Here is a 19233-nt window from a genome sequence, read left to right on the forward strand (position 1 = left end):
GAAATAAATTGTTAAAATCATTCAACGAACACGGAAATGTGTAAAAGTCTACGTCATACATGTATATTGGCGAAGCTGGAAACACATTCAGAAATAATGTGAGATATGGAAATGGAAGATTTTTTATTACGAGGGAAATAACTTTTAATAATTCAGATAGTTTAATAGTACTCAGTCAGTGCATCCTTAATATTGCAAAGGTATTGAACATTGCGTTGGTAGTTTGCCCATCAGAGAGGTCAGGTTCACTGTTTTATTTGCACACAACTATTGAATACTCGACAGTAAAAGCAGCATTGTTTAGAATTGTGTTGAAGGAATGTGAATGGATATGTGATTATACCGAAAAACGGAAGCATCGGCTTTCAGTATTCGTTTCTTCTGCCATTACCCTAATTTTCCGTTTTTTTTTTTTTTGAGTCACCCTCCACGTTCGAAAATGTATAATTTTGTGCAAAATAGCTTCACTTACGTCTCATATATTATTCTGATATACCAGACCAGAAAAGCGAATTGTCAATTATTGCAAGTCATATAGATATCATTTGTCATAAAATCCGGTCGATTAGCAATATATCCATGAAAATAATCAACATTGAATGTTCGCAGAATTCCGAGACGTGAACGGGATAAACGTGACATATTTCATTTATATCATGCATTGTATAGAGTCAAACCACAGGGACCTCAAACGTAATCAGGGATCATATCAATGTCATCATCGTTCGAGTAAATTTCCCGTCAGAATTTTAAAAGCTGAATCCCATTTCGATAGAATAAAATACACCTTAGCCAGCTGTTAGTTCTAAAGCTAACTCAGATGAAACTACAATGTTATTGAATAGCTAGCTACCATGATAATTGTACTAACTGTCTCTTCCCAGATCCATAGCAGCGTATATCTGATTTCGTTTCCACTGTTTGGACAATTTTCTATACGATATCATGTCAACAAATAAACAATAACGGGATATAAATCCATGTATTAAAAAAGGGCTTGTTTTCACAGAAAGTATACAACGGCTATCGTTCTTCCACTAAAGTCGATATTTGGTAGCGTAGTAGTATATTTGTATAGTACCGTATAGTTGATTTTGCATCCATTGTTTCAACAAAACGTGATAGCAATCTACGTATTTCCATGGCTTCATTGTGCACAAAAAGTAGACAACGGTTATCGTTCTTCCACTAAAGTCGTTATTTTGTAGCTAATCCGGGCATGCGTATATCAGCGGAAGTAACGTTTACCAAATTATTAGAATCGGGCTATTAAAATGAACCAGCATGAACTTGGGATTTACCTCTAAAACCTGGGATTTACCTGTTACTTTCATATTTTGTACTATCATATATAGAAATCATTATACATGTGGTCTTTAGGAAAGGAACTAGCGAAAATGGAACGAAACTCAACGAAACCATCAGGCAAAGCATTTTTATAAATTGAAATCCCGATCGCAAAAACGCCCAGTATTATTACGCAGTTCGATTCTCTTGTCACCTGTAAATTATAGTTGATTTTACTGCCATTCTCACTGACAGAAGTACTAAACTGATTGCGTGACGTAAGGTTGGCTAAACGTAGACTACGGCGTTGATTAAGTAAGTAGGCGACAATAGGGCAGAAAGTGAAATTCAGAAATGTTTTTGGATTTTTTCGTTGTTATAAATAGATATCATAAACCCCATTTCTCCATTCAAACGTCACCAATAAAAAAAAAGCTATTTTGACTGATGTTAGTGACCTATTGCTGTAATTACTTACAACTTTCAAGATTTGACAAAATATATAATTTAATTCATATTAAATACGTATCTCAACTAAAATCATCATTTTAGCAGAGGCAGTTTTCACTAATTATGACAACATTGCTTGTAAACGCTTGTTGGATCACAAGGCGTATTTAGTGAATGTAGGAGAGTTAGAATATTGGCATCAGTTTTACTAAAAAATAATCGTTCAAAGTTTTCGAAAGAGCTCCACAATCTAAAATTACCTTCTTTCCCGTTGCTTCTCTCTTACATAATGCGGTCCTAGTATCGTCATATCCGATATTTTACTGAAGCAATATTACAGCCCCTTTATACGTATTAGTGGGCTTTTTAAAAATTTTTGGTATAACGTAAGTGACGCACTTGTAAAAATTACCTTTTATCGCGTAAGTTGCCTAATGAAACCATACCATATATATAATTTTGTAATTTATTAATCAAATCGTCTCAATTTCCCCAGAACAAAAACAAATATTTTTATCTATATCAAGCGAATATATCTTTTTTTTGCAGTTAGTTGTGACCAATATGGTTCCATAAAATGGCAATGGCCTTTTGAAACGATTCGAGTATTTTGTTTTTCATGTATGTTTATATATATACTGTTATTTTATCAACGTATGTTATATCGGGTGTTTTAAAAAATCAACATAAAAGTTCAGATTAACGATTTATCATCCAATGTGGTTAATATTCTCTATAATGGGACTAAAATCAGACAATGGTATTTCGTCATTTCATGTTTAAAACCTGGGAAAGTGTTCAGTCCGTCATTGATGTAACTGTAGGGAATACTGAAAAAGGAAGTCGTGTCCGATTGACGGAGATTGTCGATTCAATTGACATATGAAGTTAGTAGATCATAAAGAAGGGATACAAACGATGCGGCTCATTCATTTAGTTATTTGCTAACGGACGGGTCTATGTACGAACAACCGCAACTGTTAAAATTACTAGTTCTGAGAGTTGCGTAGTTAGTCTTTCCAACAGACAGTTTTCGATTCTCCGGTAAAGATTAATTATTTTTCAGACATTTTATATTTAATTTAAACATTTCAAATGGTTACCATAAATATCGTCTCTGCGTTCCTGCTACTGATTCTTCACAACAAAGGTAAGTAGAGCAAAACAGTATTTCTCGACAAAGCTAAGTGATTGAATTTAGTTATTCGTTGACTATTTCAAATAGAAATTGTGGTCAAACGAGATAGTGTAAACTTGAGAGTATGAGAAAACTACATTGTGTTTATTCACGTATTCGGTATTTTATTTCAAAAATGGCATACAAAATGCCGCATAAGTGATGTCACTTAACTTTCATATACCTTCGTTTATTTGAATTTTATCCCATCTCAGAATTCTAGTTTTTTGATCTAAATATTTTTATCAGTCTGCTGGAACCTTTTTGAGCTAAGAAAATAGGTTTCAGGTGATAGGAGTTTGGATTTGTCAGCAATTGTCCATTTAGTTAGGATGAATCAGGAAAATTAAGTACGAATTGTTTGGTGACTTCCGCATTGTTTCACATATTTTGCAGCAGTTCATGTTCGTCAATGACCTATGATCGATATTATATAGGCAATTTGTCTTTTGCGATAACGGATACACACTTTGCCAATGATGGCGTTGTATTTTGCATCCTCTGATGCAATCCTATCAATCATTTCACTTCATTCAACCTTATTCACTATTGCTAGCTATTAATTTTGATCACCTTTATAGAGATTATTTTTTTCAGTTGAAGGCCAGGAATTCATCGCCTCAAGTTTAATAGTGAATGGAAAGCGATATCATTTATCGGCTGCTCCAGACACTTGGTACAGATCCCACAATAATTGCCTCAGCCACCAATGGAGGCTTGCGATAATAAAAAATAAGGAACAACAAACAGTTTTAAACGAGTTAGTTTCTTCATACGGGAAGAATGTTTGGATAGGACTGAGAATGAGAATGGTTGGACCAGAAGGAGGCATTAGCACTGGTTGGTGGAGTGACGGAACACCATACAACTCCACCGTAAGGTATGATGTAGCAATATTTTTTATGCGCAATATTAGCAACAATATAATTTTATATTTTATACCAAACTAGACTAAAACTACTAGTCAAAGAAGTATTAGATATTCCAAATGCCATTGTGCTTTTCACAGATTCGGCCTCAGCGTAACCAATTTAATTCCGATGGACATTTTAGACTCGAGAAATAATTTTTTGCAAATATACTCTAACTAATTTTTTAATGATATCTCAGAATTATACATGTTCATATTGATAATTTATACTTATCATAACAACCTAACAGCTTCGACAACTGGGAAGAAGGTGAACCGCAATCAAAAATATCAAGTCCATGCGTTTACATGTGGCAAAATTTTTCTTTTGGATGGGATGATTGGTACTGTGACAAACGATTTACTTACGCTTGCGAGGAAACAGGTGAACATATATTTATATTTATAATTAACTTTTCACGTTGTGATATGCATTATTTGACCCATTTTATAACATTCAGGATCGAAATTGAATGAGTATGGGTTAGTTAAAACGAAATAACTCCAAACCTCTTAGCACCGTATTTAAGGAAAGGAACGATGAATTCAATATCAGGATTCAACTGGTTATATAAATGTATTATCTATATATATTTGAATTTTGTAATTTGTAACTTTACTCAAGTAGGATTGAAGTCGATGTCACCCGAAGAATTCCAGATACAGGGAGTATCTATCATGAACAAAACTTTACACCTGGAGAGCAATTCAGAAAATTTGAAGACAGTTTCTCAAGATTTAGACAATATGTTAAACGCGAATTCTAATTTATTTGACGACCAGCAAAACATGTCGAGAAATATTCTCAATTCGTTTGATAGTTTTCTGGAAAAATATGACGTAACAAAAGTAAGCGAGTATGCCGTTAATAACTATTTTTATTTTATTTTGTGACTTGGTGTTGCATATTACGTAACAGGACTTACATAACGCGTCTTACTGTAAAACAGCAAAATTATTGAGTGTTGATAATCTCAAATGTTTTCTCGAATTTATCATCTTTGAACACATTTAACACATTTTTCAGAACGGAGATTTTTCTTCTAGCAAAGAAAATTTGCAAATCAACATCAAACGAATAAACCACAGGGTTGACTTAATTTTAAAAGATGATATTAGCAACAAAGCAGAAAGTAATTTGACACCAATAAGGTTGAAATTAAGCAGAGACATTCTTAACGAAGCTCAAAAGCGTTATGAACGAACGAATCCTTCACAAACTGCACAAGTTGGGTCTGTACTTTATAAAACTCCGAGTTTGTTCCAAGCCAATAAAACAGAATACGTAGAAAAACTGGACGCGAATAATATCACTTACGAGGGGAAAGATCTTGAAGTTTCTATTTTTGGAGAAGAACCGAACCTTAAATTAGCAACAACAGTTTTGACGAATATTATTTCGGCTGATGTCTTTCACGTGGATATGTCGAATTTATCCAGTCCAATTTGTATATCAGTAGAAAAAAAAGATAACGTGAGTATATATTATAAATGCAATCCAATCGCATATATTTATATAAATGGAGGAATGTAAATGATATATTTGTATATTTATTCAAATAATCAGTTTAACAACATATCGTATTGAATGGCACAAATCAATCTACTGCAATATCCATGCAACAAGGTGCATAGCTGTCTGGAGATAAATGGCCGAGAATCGTGGCCTAAATTTGGGCAGAAAAATAAATAAATGTTTTGAGTTGTATTTCTATAATTTGTATGTAGGTCCCCTAAAATGTTGCAAAGACGATCAAACATTGTTGATTTAACAGGACGCAGAATTACCAGAACTGAACAATATGAAGCCCAATATGAAAATACGATGTGCATTCTGGGATCCAAATCTGAACGATTGGTCTGAAGAAGGATGTGCTATGATAGAAACAATTGACAACACACACGTTTGTCACGACGGCATTGTCAATCTTACAACTGAAAATCAGTACATAGTTTGCCAGTGCAACCACTTGACACATTTTGCTTTAATTCAAGTAAGTATATGATAAACTGAAGAAATAGATGTTTTTGTGGTCAATCCAGAGGGGCCAATCCAATATTTTTAAATATTAATTTCAACTAAATGACATTTACCTTTTCCATGTCGATTCATAGCTGAGGAAATAGCACAGCAGACTGTTTTTTGTAAAATAAGCCTTTCAACTTGGAAGGATGATACAAAACCAAAATACCTGCCTAAATCCATCTGAACGCGATATTTTTTATATTCCGTATATAAAAGTCTTAGAATTTGAAATAATTATGTACCATGAATGGTATTTTTTGGGTAGAAAGCAATTGCATAAAAATTCGGGAAACGGGTACAGGAATGTTTTACTGAAGTATTTATCTAAAATATTCGAAATCTAAATTACAGGATGTTGAATACACGTATGCCCCAAAATATTTGGATTATTTAACATTGACTGGATGTATCGTGAGTGCCGCATTTCATTTCTTCACCGTCATCACAATTTTATGCTTCAAGTGAGTTATATCATTTTTATTGACATATTCCTTCGACAGAAGAATTAAATCTGTTTCCTTTTTATGTCATTTCAGGAGCATGAGAACGGACAAAATTCGTTTAATAATCTTACATATTTCTGCAAATTTATTCATCGTCAATGTTATTTTTCCGATTGGAATTGACGACAATGATAATGAAATCATGTGCGAAATCACGTCGATTGCCCTTCATTACTTCATGCTGACGGCGTGGGCATGGATGTTATTGGAAGCTGTTTACCTATTTCATGCTTTGTTTTTATCTCAACATGTTGGTGGACCTGGTGCAAAAATGATGGTCATTGGTGGATTGTTGGCCTATGGTGAGTGTTAGACACTTTTCATGATTAATGTATAATATATAAACGGTTCACTTAGGTTGTAAATTTAAATGTACAGAGGTTATAGGTTATAGAAAGAGGCTATAAATTGTTTTCAAGTATTCTCAAGCAAGGTTGTGTTTTATCGAGCGGTGCCTCTGCAGGTACTTTCCAATTCCAATCTGACAACACCGAATGAGTAATTGTAAACATTCGCTACTTTTATTTATAATCTTCGAATCGGAGTTGTGATAACATTTATTGGCCAGCACGATTATCGAATAATTTTAAGCTAAATATTTACAGTGATACCTGGAGCAGTAGTAGCTACGTCAAAATTATTGTCGACGTCGTATCGGAGCAAAAGATATTGTTGGTTGTCTTCAGAAATCATCAATTTTGCATTTAATATTCCAGTAGGATGTGTATTGGTTTTCGACGTTGTCGCTTTATTATCGGCAATATATGGCATGACTTGTGGACTGAAGGTAATTTACTTAAAACTCTTTTTATTCGTGTTCTGACTATTTCCCATTCATGATGTTGTATTACTGAAGATCTTTATCCAGAGGCGTATCTAGGATGTGGCAGCCATGGATCCGTGCCATGGGCGCCGTTTAGACAGGGGCGCAAAAACTGCGAAAGGTTTCAATAAAATACTTTCAAATTTGAAATACCTGGAACTCGTGTTTTTACTCAAATAATAATGTATAGGAATCTCATTTCAATAACAGTCATTATAAATTGTCAACTAACTATCAAGGGCGCGTATTTTTAAAATTCGCCATTGGCTCCATATTACGTAGATACGCCACTGTATTTGTCCCAGTGTTTTTCCAATCACCTTCCACTCTTTACATATTATCTTTATTGTATTCAAACATATTTCACAGGTCAAACGAACTGTCATTAATCCAAATTACGTACGACAGACAATAGTTCGAATAATTTGTATGGTGTTCCTCTTGGGCATCCCTTGGGCCTTTGGGTTTTTGATGCTTCTTTCTCAAAATGAAACTTTAAAATCAGTATGTTCGATCATCTTCATTGTTTGTAACGCGTTACAGGTAGGTGAATTGCATTTAACGCTTTCAAAATATTGTAAAATCTGACAGATAAATAAAAAAAATAGTTCTATTGCTTTTCTGAATATAGAAATAGTATATTATCAAGCAATCTGCTTTATGTAAAAAAAACATATTCATTGTTCTGTAACGAACTATTGTTTATATATGCAGGGCATCGTAATATTTGTGGTATTTTGTGCGATGCAAGAAAAGTTCCGCGAAAAAGTCGTTTCACTTTTCACGTCATGTCAAAAGAAGACAGTACCATCGATTAAATTTCAAGAAAGAGTCGAGACCAATGTAAGCAACCTTAAGAATTTGTTCACGCAAAGAATTATGCCCGACAAAGAAACACCATAAAACTTTGCTTTAGGAATTTCTCCAAATTAAGGAGATTGTGGAAACCATTAAAATGAACTGTACGAAGATATATTCTGAGAAGAAAATTTATAATTTTGCTCATTATTTGCGTTTATTTGAATACTTGTATAAACAATAAGTTGAACTTTTATAGTATCGAATTGCAAGCTCCCATGTGCCATTTAGGTCCACGATGAAAATGCCAAAGATACTCTCAACACTGACACGTCTTCCTCTCTCCCACCACCACCGCCGTCATGGCAACGTTTACGTAATGAGGAACGACCATACCGCAGCAGATGGATATGATTCAGCAATATTCAACCGACTTAACCCAGTGAACGATCACTCATACGTAATAGTCAAGAGCTCGCGTTATAAAACTGTAGCAGGCGGTTGAACACCCGAACGGCAAGTTTATTATTTCGAAAATAGCAGGAGTGATATTCAACGTATTTGGAGAGCTTTAGGTTTCGAATAATGGAAAAGTTGTCGTTCATGACTGCGATTTATTATATATATATAGTTTTCTACAACTATTTAATGGCTGTAAAATTTGTGCATGCATCATTTCTTGGGCAATGAAGTTATTGCTACCCACCGCACATCCAGTTTAAGACACTGCAAAAACGTAAAAACAATTTTTTAAAACAATGCGATTTATTGCCTCTGATATATATATAACTTCTTTTAATGCGTAATCCGAACTATTTATTTTATAGTGAATAAAGTCTTTTTTCACTAGAAAGAAATTGATCGTATTACAACAAACTGGAAAGTACTTTGAAATATAGTTTTACAGTACAAAAAATGATACAGAATAAGAAATATATATACTTTGAATGCTTAAAGTATTAGACCACAAATATGCAACTCAAAAGCAGTTGGAGGAAAAGATTTTATTCGATTTTCCAAGTGATTCAATCTCTTTTTTCGCTACATGAATTATTGCGTGGCAATTATTTACCATATGAATTATCATAGTGTTGAATCCAAGCACTGACCACTGATTTCAATTTGTTAAAGGAAAATAGTTCAAACCAGTGTCACACGAACTTACTCAAACAATAGGAAGATAGATAGATATTTGAGTGGAGTTGGGGGCTACCACTAAAATACCAAGATTTATCTGAACTATGACGAATAGAATTGAGCATTGAATTGAGTACAGTACGAGTAAGTGACACGTCATCATAGATGAATGTAAATGCTGGGCGCCGTAAGACTTAAGAATCTATCGCTGGTTCCCTTTGTTCAGGTAGGGCTTGTCACAGAATCTCCTCACCCCTGAGTTATTCTAGCAAACGTTGTCTTATCAGAGCCATTTGTCTTCCCCTGATGAGGTTGAGTTTCTATGGGATACTTTCATACGCTTCAATACCTTCCACGGACCCAGACCTGTCTTAAATTATTTAGCAACTTTCACTAGTAAATACGAATAAGCTCGATCCTTACTCGCAAAAAGCTTGTCAGGTACTCACTCTACCGCTCACTAAACATGCCATTGTCCTTTTTTTCGCATTGCAATATTGCGCAACAAGTCACATGGCTGATAATCGATTTACATTTATGTATAAGAGTCAAGGCCGACGGTAAAATCAATTTATTTTTATATGTGTACCGACTAGAATTGTTTGACTTTATGTATATCATTTACGTGTGTCTGAATGTATAATTAAACGTTGAGTGGGCACATTATTATTAAAGTCGACACAAAATTTGTATTTTTTATGTTTCATTCTAAGTTGTTGATTTGAATTATAAATGGTACCCAGATTAAATGTTTCATCATTTATTTAGGTTTTATTTAAATCATACAATTCAGATAAAATGCGTGCCTAATATTTAGTCATAAGTGTTGAAAATTTTTCAAGAAACCTTGCCAAGTATCATCCAAACAGCAAAAAATAAATATTCTCAAACCATGAATGTTAAATAACTGCTCAAACTACAGTACCTAATTTACAATTTCCTCCAAGCGCAATTCTTCGCCTGCTTAGAATTAGGCATCAATTTGGGCATTTTGATGCCACTGCTACCATTGCGGATAAAATTTATCACATTACTTTTGGAGTGAGACAATAACTTTCGCATACTGCAGACGCGGAGGATCGTTTGTCAGTCTAGACCTTTAGAGACTCTAGACTAGAGCTAGAGCGATATTCGGCACTTCTTTTTTAAACCTTGGCAGCGGAAAAACTTGCATTTGTTACGTAATAATATGCTTCATCAGGCTTGCCCAGACTCAAATACTGATGTATATTTGAGTTGGGTTGCGCGAGACTAACTTCCTATTTTTTCTCCATGATTTTATGCTAGTGGATCCGTATGCGTATACTACAAGGATACTGTAGCTGGAATAAACATGACTATTCTATCCAATTAAAGAGTCCAGCTGCTAAACTTCCTCATGGTTCTCTAAGTGCCTATAATCTTAATTACATTTAGTTACCCATCATTTTCGTAAATGCAATAAAATATTTTTTAATCACATCTGAAATGAGCTCCACTGATATTTGTAGTTCTAATTTTTCTATCATTACTTCTACGGCTAAATGCAAATTAAATGTTTATGTATTGTTACGTCATACTTGATTTGAGATTACAAATTTATTTATCAAATTTATTTCTTGCCATTGTCGTAAACTGCTTGTCTGAGGAAGTCTGACTCTGGTCGGACGAAACGTTACAGAAATACATTTGTGTTAGTGTGCAGCTGGACTCTTTAATTGGATAGAATATTGATGTATATATATATTTTATTTTACACATGTAAAGTAATGTATTCTTCCTGTTGTAAAACACACAACTGGTTCGAGGCAATTTTTAGGGGTATTTTCAATAAAATTCACTTAACATCAGACGCGATCGACTGCTCGAGACGTGGCGATCGACCGGTCGAACGCGATCGACGTGTTGGCCACCCCTATCCTATACTAATGATAGGCTAAGTATTCCATCTTATCTAGGTTTTGCATATTACAGCTAGCGTTAACGAATGGGATAGTGTCGGGCATGTGCCAATGTAAAAACCCAGTCACTGTTTTCCGAATAACATTCCTATGTCAACTGTTTTTGTAGTTTACATGATAACAAGTGCTGCAAAATTCATCGAAAACCACTTAATAAGCAAAACATTTTTCAATTATTTTAAATATTTAAACAATGGTAAGAAAACTCAAAAATGTTCTGAATGATTTGTGAATAAAGATCTGGTATTGGCGTAATCTATCAATCGTTAATGGCAATGCCTCTCATCGTTGCCTCTGCTCATGTCTTTTACTATTGCCTACGTCGTATGAAGACGAAACAATATTGTGAGGCGATTTTGAACTACTACTACTTCTTTCATATTCATTGGTATTAATCGATTTTGATTAAAGTTTATCAGATTTGAAAAAAAAATCAAATTTTCCTAAGCAATCTGCTTACACAATTTTGGGACCTCCTGAAGTATGCGCACCAAGATGGCGCACAACCTGAACTCAGGTTGTGTATCGGGTTAGGGTTCAGGTTGTGCGACATCTTGGTGCGCATACTTCAGTAGTACTTAATTTTGTTTTGATTTTCTCAACCACTGATACTTCACTGAATATCCGCCATTCTTTCGGTATATGCTAAATGTTTGACAATTAAAGTTTGAGTTGAAATTTATTCACATTATAAAGTAAAAATAACTTAGGCATAGTAGCCACGTTAATATCATTTTTTATATTAATTTATTATACATACAAAAATGGGTTAATTTTGGGAAAAAAAGGAAATATTCTGTACACTTAATAAACAAATATACACTCATCTCATTGAACTTAAGGCAACTTTACCGACACTATCATCGTTTAGCTATTTTAGCATCCCATCATAAACCATAATCGAGAAAGAGACGTTAGAAATATACCACTACTATATGCTATCTTATGATATTATTGCATTACATTCTACAAGAAGCCAAAAAATTTTAATTTATAAGAAAGCCAGCTATGATAAAAAAAACATAAAGTTACGACTGAAAAACGAATTTCCATATAGTTAATTTATCTCCTAATAGTCGTCTGCTATGCATTTCCTATTTTCAAATTCGAAATAGATAATGACATCACATGACGACAATTAGTGTATTAGGAGTTCCTTTTATCTGTAACGTTTCAGTTTCAAATGTAATTACATTCATATATATTTCACTTTCTGTGGAACACAAAATAAACTGTTACGGAATGTCCGATCTGGTTTCGGAAAGTCTTCCTACTTTCGTTTGGGATAACCATTATATCGAAATCCAGAGATTTTAGTCTTGAACTTTTTCCAACTTCCTGTAGCGTGGCGCGAGTTTTTACACCATGCCTGAAGAAATGTCTTTGTTCACGACCATCCATGTCTGAAAGGTTTCGCACTTCCGCTCGATGAATTAGCGCTGTTAACGTTTGTCTCATCCGTTGTCTGGCTTGTTATTTCTGCTGGAGATCTTTCGTTTGTAAATGTGTTCGTCTTGGTGTCGTCACTTTGCGCTGTTCCATCAGTATCATTCACAAACTAGAATATAAAAAAATAGATTATACATACTTACTTAGAATGAAATATAAAATTTAGGAAATTTCAATATAATCCACAGCGAAGCAATTTGCTTTCAACCTAATTTTTTTTTTACAAAATGAACTCAAAGTACGCATGCATATGAAGTGGACAACTTACTCCTTGGTGCCTGGAGCTACTTTCGCGTTTACTCTTTCTTACAGATTGAACTCGGCGTACGACTCGTCTGAATTTTTGATTCATAGGTCCTATCCAGAGCTTTCTCACTTGTTCTTGTCTCGCACAGAAAAAGAAAAATATGGCGACACCCTGCATAAAAAGAAGTTTATTTATGTTCTTGCTTGACCTTTCACACAAGAGTTTTTTATTTGCCGTAAAACGTGGCTTATGTCGATGAATGTTTAAAACAATTCATTCTTACTTGGGTGGTATTCAAAACAGTAAAGCAGATTGCAAAAACTTCTTTCGCTTCTGGAGACTGGGCCAACAACATGAAGAATCCGAACAGCCATGGAATACCAAGAATGAAAATCATACAGAATGCTCGGATCAGGGTTTGTTTTACTTTTGGAAGATCAACTCGTTTACGAAACATCTAAAAAATATAAAATATATTTTAAAGGTAATATTTTTAGTCGCTGGTCCGTCGCCTAATCCCCAAATAAAAACAAAAAATTATGTATTATATTGCCACCTGACTTCTCAAAAAGCGGTCCCTGATAATAACTGTGGCGTGCTATACAATCAATCTTCGGTTTCATTTGAGTTAGACAAATCATAAAATAAAGTGTTTTATGTCTATAGTGGCTAAACACACACTTCATAGCTCAATGCTATTTTTTTCATCTTGACCATGTCTATTACAGCATTTCCCATTCATAGCTTTTAGTTATAGTTACCAATACCAAAAACCGCATTGTGCTTCACCAACGTTGAGTTGGTACCGGTATGTACTGAAGCCTACAAAGTTAACAAACTCGTAGTGAGTTCCACACTCTAGCAAACATTAAAACCCCTCACCTTTGATCTGAACGTTATTGTGTATAGGACGCATACGAAGATGATCAAATTGCTGAATAAAACCAGCGCAATCGGAACAAGTACTGATGGAATGAGAACGGGCATCGCCAACCAGCAATATTTTTCACTTAGATATACATCGGGTCTAGTTATTCCAACAGATAATCCAGCGATCAATCCGGGGAAACCTAAATAAATATATTTGTAAATGCAAATGTGATAGTAGTAATTCCATTTATAGCTATTGTCATAGGAAAGGTGGATTAATGGATATCGCGGAACTCTAATATGTATGTTATATGGATGAAAGCATACCATATGCCATTAGTCCTCCAACGGGAACGATCTTGCCTCGAACTCCGTCATTATATGATGTCACAACAAGCCGTAGAAAAAGAAACATTGCTTCAATAAACATCCAAGCCCAGGCCGCCAACAGGAAGTAATGCAACATTGCCGCTATGACAGTGCAAAACAACATTTCATCTCGGCGATCGATGCCGACTAAGAACAATATGTTCATGAGGAAAAGGTTTATGCACAGTTGGAGTAAAATCTGTTGAGCGGTTTTGCTCCTCAATTGCCTGAAAAATATAAGCTGCAATGATACCGGCACAATAAGAAGAAATTTGATCATATATCAACGCAAGATAGGTATTATTAGTATTTCGTTTGAATAAATACTATTAATACAGAACAAAGTATTTTGTGCCTCGCACTATACGTTATGTGAAGGTTACTACGCAAAAGAAAGTAGGTGAGCTGCAGTAGCATAAACATAACAGATCAGGTACTTTTATATATTGATTATCAATCACAATTATTTTATAAAAGCAGTAATTGATTACATTTTGTAATTGAAGTAATTGATTACATTTTGTCCAGATATTACTGTTCGATCTGGAATACAAATATTCTGCATTAACTTGCTCGAAACTAGGGCTAATTTTAGATCATTAATTACCATGCTCTAGACAAAATGCCAAAACAGCCCAAAATGGAAATCTACTCGAAATTTGTCTGAAATTGCAAGATTTCATAATCATATTTCAAACAAGATATATCGAGAATAAGTATATGTCATGGGTGGCAATGTCCTGAAACGCATGTAACCCAATACCCAAGTCTGAATAATGTATTTATTTGAGCTCCTTATTTAAAAAAACAGATCGGGTCGCTTGAGTTGGCTGTTGCCGACGATACATGACACATATTAATGTCATTTGGTCACGTTGCTGTCAAATAACTAAAAATCATTCCAAATTTACGCGTCAATAAACTATAAACCAGTGGTAACCATAGTCAATATTGAAATTATTTCTCGAAAAAAATACCAGCGAAAATGTTATCAGCCATCCATTTTGGGTAAAATTTCGATTTTAGCCACGTCTCGTCGCGTTTAAAACAAAAAATATATGATTTGAGTTCCGGGTAGCAGCCATTTTGTCATTTATCAACTGTATTTATAATAAAATCGTGAAATGTTTAAAACATACTTGAAACTTAGGATAGTAACGATTGTAGCAAACAGACATATGATCGAGACAGTGCATCCAAATATCGTTATAGGAATCAGGTATTTTGGTGCGTAGATATATGTCGTGTCCTGTAAAGTTTATATTTGGTTAATTTCAACATTAATTGACACCTTTTAGTATTTAGTAATAGATATTATTTGCATACCAATACCAGTTCCAAATGTTAATGTGATAAAACGTCTGCGAACTATGAATTCGAATGGAAAAGACCATTTGCTTTCGGTGAAAGTTCAAAACCAAATCGTTAATAATATTCATATTAACACACATAAGCAACTTCATTTACCCAAATTCTCAAAAAATTTTCAGACTAAATTAAATCACAGGCAGCAATATTAATATTATTCTTTATCAATAACACAAAATTGTGAAAAACACGAAGATATTGAAATTCAGAACGTCTTACCAGCAAAACAGAGAAGTGGGTCATATGATCACACATACATGTGATTCGATCTCTTCGGTCTTGTAAAAGAGTTAAATTTCCACAAACTCTTTCTTCTTCTAAAGATTTTAGTATTCTACACCCATTCGTCGACCATTCGTTTGCGGTAATATTCCAGAACGCACAAATTGGAGTAATTTTACCTTTCATGTCCGGTATTTCCGGTGGTGTTGCGTTCTGTAAAAAGGGCAAATGAGTTTTATTCAATGCATTATCAACAAAACTAATTTATTACATAATATTTGATTATGCTTCAGCATGTGAAAGTTGGGCACCATCAGGTAAGTTATTATTTACACAATAAAGTGAAAGCTTTTCCACACAAAGTATGATCATTTTGCGTACAATTATAATATTCAATATTACACGAAAGAGAATTGATGCGTATATATTTCGTTTTTTCTGATATCTAAAATAATTCATTTTTTCTATATAAAGCAATGTATATCCAAAATAACATCTCGAATGCGTTATCTGAACACGTTTTATTTATTTGACGTTGCGTTACCTGAAAGTAGTCATAATTTGTCACGCAAATGGGATTTTTCAAATCAGTCATGTTGACGTTTTTTATGTCGACCGACAAAACATCGCTGATGAGAACGGGTACAAGAGCCAAGCTCGGATCTTCTCCAAACATCGGAGTTTCAAGAACACGAGATTTGTATGTTAAGTTTGATGCTTCTGAAAATCCCTTTTTGTATCTTCTTTCATTAACTTGAAATAAAGCAGGATTTCGGTAAAATATTGAACTAATCTGCACTTTTTCGATTGTTTTGTTCAGTTCTTTCGATTCCCGAGTAATAGCTTCGTTCAAAACTGCTGATGATAAGTAGATTTGTATGTTGTTATTGCTTATGGAGTTATTGGCGATCTCAGTTTCTCCAGTGATGTAAGAATCATTTTGCGTTGCCAGATTTATTTTGATTTCAACGTTAGTTTTGTTTGTCCGAAAAGCCCCGCTCTGAAAAGATTTTTAATTTTATATATTGCATTCCATTCCAGTCATTTTGATCATATAACAAAAAACGAAAACAATGTTAAAATTTATTTATAATACAGAAAAATGGGTTTTCAAATAAAATGATTTTTTTAGTTTGGTTACTTTTGCTTAATTAAACGTCAATTGTTAATTTGAACAAAGCGCTAGAATGCGTTAACCATTAAATAGACCAAAATAAAAAGCAACTTAAATGTATCAAGTTGCCAAATATGTGTTTTAGCGTTTCAAGTTTGAACGTTGCACCTGTCGTGCAGTTAATTTACGAAATTTACCTTTTCCACGTCAAATTTATCTATAAATTCATCAAAAGCATTCAAAACGTCTCGCGATGTGTTTTTATCGTTCTCATGGAACTCATCATCCACTCCCAACAATTCATTGATTGCATTTGATATACTTTCAAGATTCGATGGGTTGCTGGATACTTCTTTTGTGTTCTTGATTAAATCTTTAGAAATTCTCAAATGATCTTCGGGATCATAGTAAGCCCGACCTTAAATTTAATTCGAACTTTAAGTTAGCTTCACAAAAACATTTCTATCACGACTCAAACAGGTTTATAAATGTTAAATTAATAAGATTCATTTGCTCGTTCATAATACAAGAACGCCTCTCCGTAGATCTGGCAGTTCGTTATACCGGAATATTTACAATTAGGACTAGTTTGTGAGTTGTCTTTTGTCTTATTGTTGTATCGTTTTCCGGTCGTTTTATAAGACTGTGAAGGAACTAAATATTTATACCTAAATGTTTCGTTAATAACCAGTAATATTACATTGACTAAAAATACTATTGAAGAGGGTATTATTTAAATCTAACACCTAAATACTTGCAATACACTTTGAATTTAGAACATTTACTCAGATTTGTATGTTTTTGGAAAGACAAATATTGTCAAAATATCATTGCACGATACATCGCTGCACGATCAATTTGATATTGACTTGTTTTCATGTCGCTTGTAGTTTCACAGTCGTGATAAAACTTACAATTCATTCAGCATTTCATGAACTATACTCTTACCTTTAGCCTGACATACATATTGGCTGAGAGGTGTTAACGTATAATTGCAATAATAATCATCCCAAGACCAACGCTGCTCTTTCCACAACCTAACGCATGTTGGCATTGTTATCTGCGTTGACGTTTTGTATGTGATGGGTTCACGTGGATGCCAATAACTATAACTATATAAAAATAACATAAAATTTAGAACAACTTGAAATTTTTGTTATGAATAATTGATTGTGTTACTATAATTTATATTCATTTTGCTATACTTCATCAGCTTGTTTATGTTCAAACATAACAATGTCGAAAAAGACAAAAAATTTTACTACATGTGTTATGAAATAGATTTAAAATTCAAAAAACGTCTTACTCTGTAGAATCTTTTGACAAATTAAAAGGTTTTCCATCGCTCCAAACTCCATAGTCTCCGTCTTTACTTCGAAACAATTGTAATCCAATCCAAAGATCATTTTCAATGTTTGCGTCCCGTGCCAATATCATAATAGTTCTTTGCTGACTTCGGCTCAAAACACTTGCCAAAGTCCATCCGTTCAATCGACAAACTCGGGCACCATCGACTTGAGTTGCGACTTCTTCAGATATATAATAGTAGTTTCCTCCAGATATGTGATCCTTACTGGGGCCAATCCAGCCTGAAATTGAAATAACCCAGGAATTATTGAACGATTATTGCTACAGAAAAATCGTATTTAAATTCGAAATTATTATTATTTTAATATTCTAATTGCATTACCTTCGGCCCTCTGACTCATAGCAATCAAACACGCAATAGAAACAATTAAATTCCACATTGCAAACAACAAGTTTCAACTAGAATTTGATTCCAAAAATTGTTGCTGATCTTCAGCACAAGTCATGTAAATAATAATAATAATTTTATTCTGAAATGAAAACGTAGTTTTTGTTATATTGCTGCAGCAAATTTGTCATCGATGGCGTCATATTGAATTCTTGCTTCAGGTGATTTTGATCGGAAATGACTTTTAACACTACGTTAGCTTTCACGTAAAACCGTCGTTAGTTAGACATTAGCATCTGCCTCTCAGATCTACGTATGTGTTGGCTTGAACTGTGATGTTTTCTACCGCCGAAGGCAGATATACCATAACAAACTCCTCTTTACGTGCCTTTTAGGAGCTTCACTGAGAACAAACACCACCGAATAAAGTCCCATGTTCACATCCAAAAATTGCAGGTTTTGGCTAAACATTACCGACGCCGATGGGAAATTGTAAGAACATTTGACTGTCAAAATAAAACGAATGATGTGATATGCCAAGACGTCTATTCTATTCAGTCTGACTTCGGATTCACGTGCATCTTCAACGTGACATGTCGAAAGTGAGAAAATGCTTCAGTTCAAATACAGAATTTGCAACATATTTTCATATTTCATTTTTAAATTTAACATTAATTTGGGACTAACTTTTGAAAACTATTCATGTTATTATATTAAACACAACTAAACCAAGCAACGTTTATGATAGCAACATTTCCGATTGGCTGACTAAGAGTGAAATCATGCAAGTAAGTATTTGCATTGATCGTTTATTGCTTTTCAGACTTCCTCAATCTATAACACAACT

The 19233-nt window shown here is 34.0% G+C and overlaps 2 protein-coding genes across 4 annotated transcripts; one reads left to right on the forward strand and one right to left on the reverse strand.

The window, feature by feature from the left end:
* Positions 1-2693: 2693 nt before the first annotated feature.
* LOC120345897 (adhesion G-protein coupled receptor G6-like) lies at positions 2694-9722 on the forward strand. Of its 3 annotated transcripts, none has more exons than XM_039415482.2 (12): positions 2694-2887; positions 3512-3794; positions 4076-4209; positions 4450-4673; positions 4852-5298; positions 5600-5818; positions 6202-6311; positions 6387-6655; positions 6959-7140; positions 7546-7719; positions 7891-8019; positions 8266-9722. In XM_039415482.2, exons 1-12 carry the CDS (start codon positions 2833-2835, stop codon positions 8386-8388), a joined length of 2349 nt encoding a protein of 782 aa, XP_039271416.2. In that variant the 5' UTR covers positions 2694-2832; the 3' UTR covers positions 8389-9722. The 3 variants fall into 3 exon arrangements, with proteins under 3 accessions (XP_039271416.2, XP_077971807.1, XP_077971808.1); XM_078115681.1 differs by having other exon boundaries at positions 4453-4673; XM_078115682.1 differs by having other exon boundaries at positions 4477-4673.
* A 1837-nt stretch (positions 9723-11559) lies between these two features.
* LOC120345833 (uncharacterized) lies at positions 11560-18510 on the reverse strand. The gene is made up of 12 exons (XM_039415394.2): positions 18381-18510; positions 17997-18279; positions 17639-17802; positions 16888-17108; positions 16121-16576; positions 15574-15789; positions 15126-15235; positions 13945-14213; positions 13630-13817; positions 13031-13204; positions 12769-12918; positions 11560-12609 (listed from the first exon to the last, which is right to left on the reverse strand). The coding sequence occupies exons 1-12, from the start codon at positions 18436-18438 to the stop codon at positions 12439-12441; spliced, it is 2460 nt and encodes an 819-aa protein (XP_039271328.2). The 5' UTR covers positions 18439-18510; the 3' UTR covers positions 11560-12438.
* Between the last annotated feature and the right edge of the window lie 723 nt (positions 18511-19233).

Source organism: Styela clava, chromosome 8 (genome assembly GCF_964204865.1).
Source record: "Styela clava chromosome 8, kaStyClav1.hap1.2, whole genome shotgun sequence".
Lineage (NCBI taxonomy): Eukaryota > Metazoa > Chordata > Ascidiacea > Stolidobranchia > Styelidae > Styela > Styela clava.

Excerpts from the sequence above, each read along its gene's own strand:
- LOC120345897 (XM_039415482.2), top strand. The coding sequence starts at position 2,833 with ATGGTTACCATAAATATCGTCTCTGCGTTCCTGCTACTGATTCTTCAC. Across the intron at positions 4,210-4,449 it reads TTACGCTTGCGAGGAAACAG|TAGGATTGAAGTCGATGTCA; the intron begins GTGAACATATAT and ends ACTTTACTCAAG. Across the intron at positions 6,656-6,958 it reads TGGTGGATTGTTGGCCTATG|TGATACCTGGAGCAGTAGTA; the intron begins GTGAGTGTTAGA and ends AAATATTTACAG.
- LOC120345833 (XM_039415394.2), bottom strand. The coding sequence starts at position 18,438 with ATGTGGAATTTAATTGTTTCTATTGCGTGTTTGATTGCTATGAGTCAG. Across the intron at positions 18,280-18,380 it reads TATGAGTCAGAGGGCCGAAG|GCTGGATTGGCCCCAGTAAG; the intron begins GTAATGCAATTA and ends TTTCAATTTCAG. Across the intron at positions 17,803-17,996 it reads TTGTCAAAAGATTCTACAGA|TTATAGTTATTGGCATCCAC; the intron begins GTAAGACGTTTT and ends ATTTTTATATAG.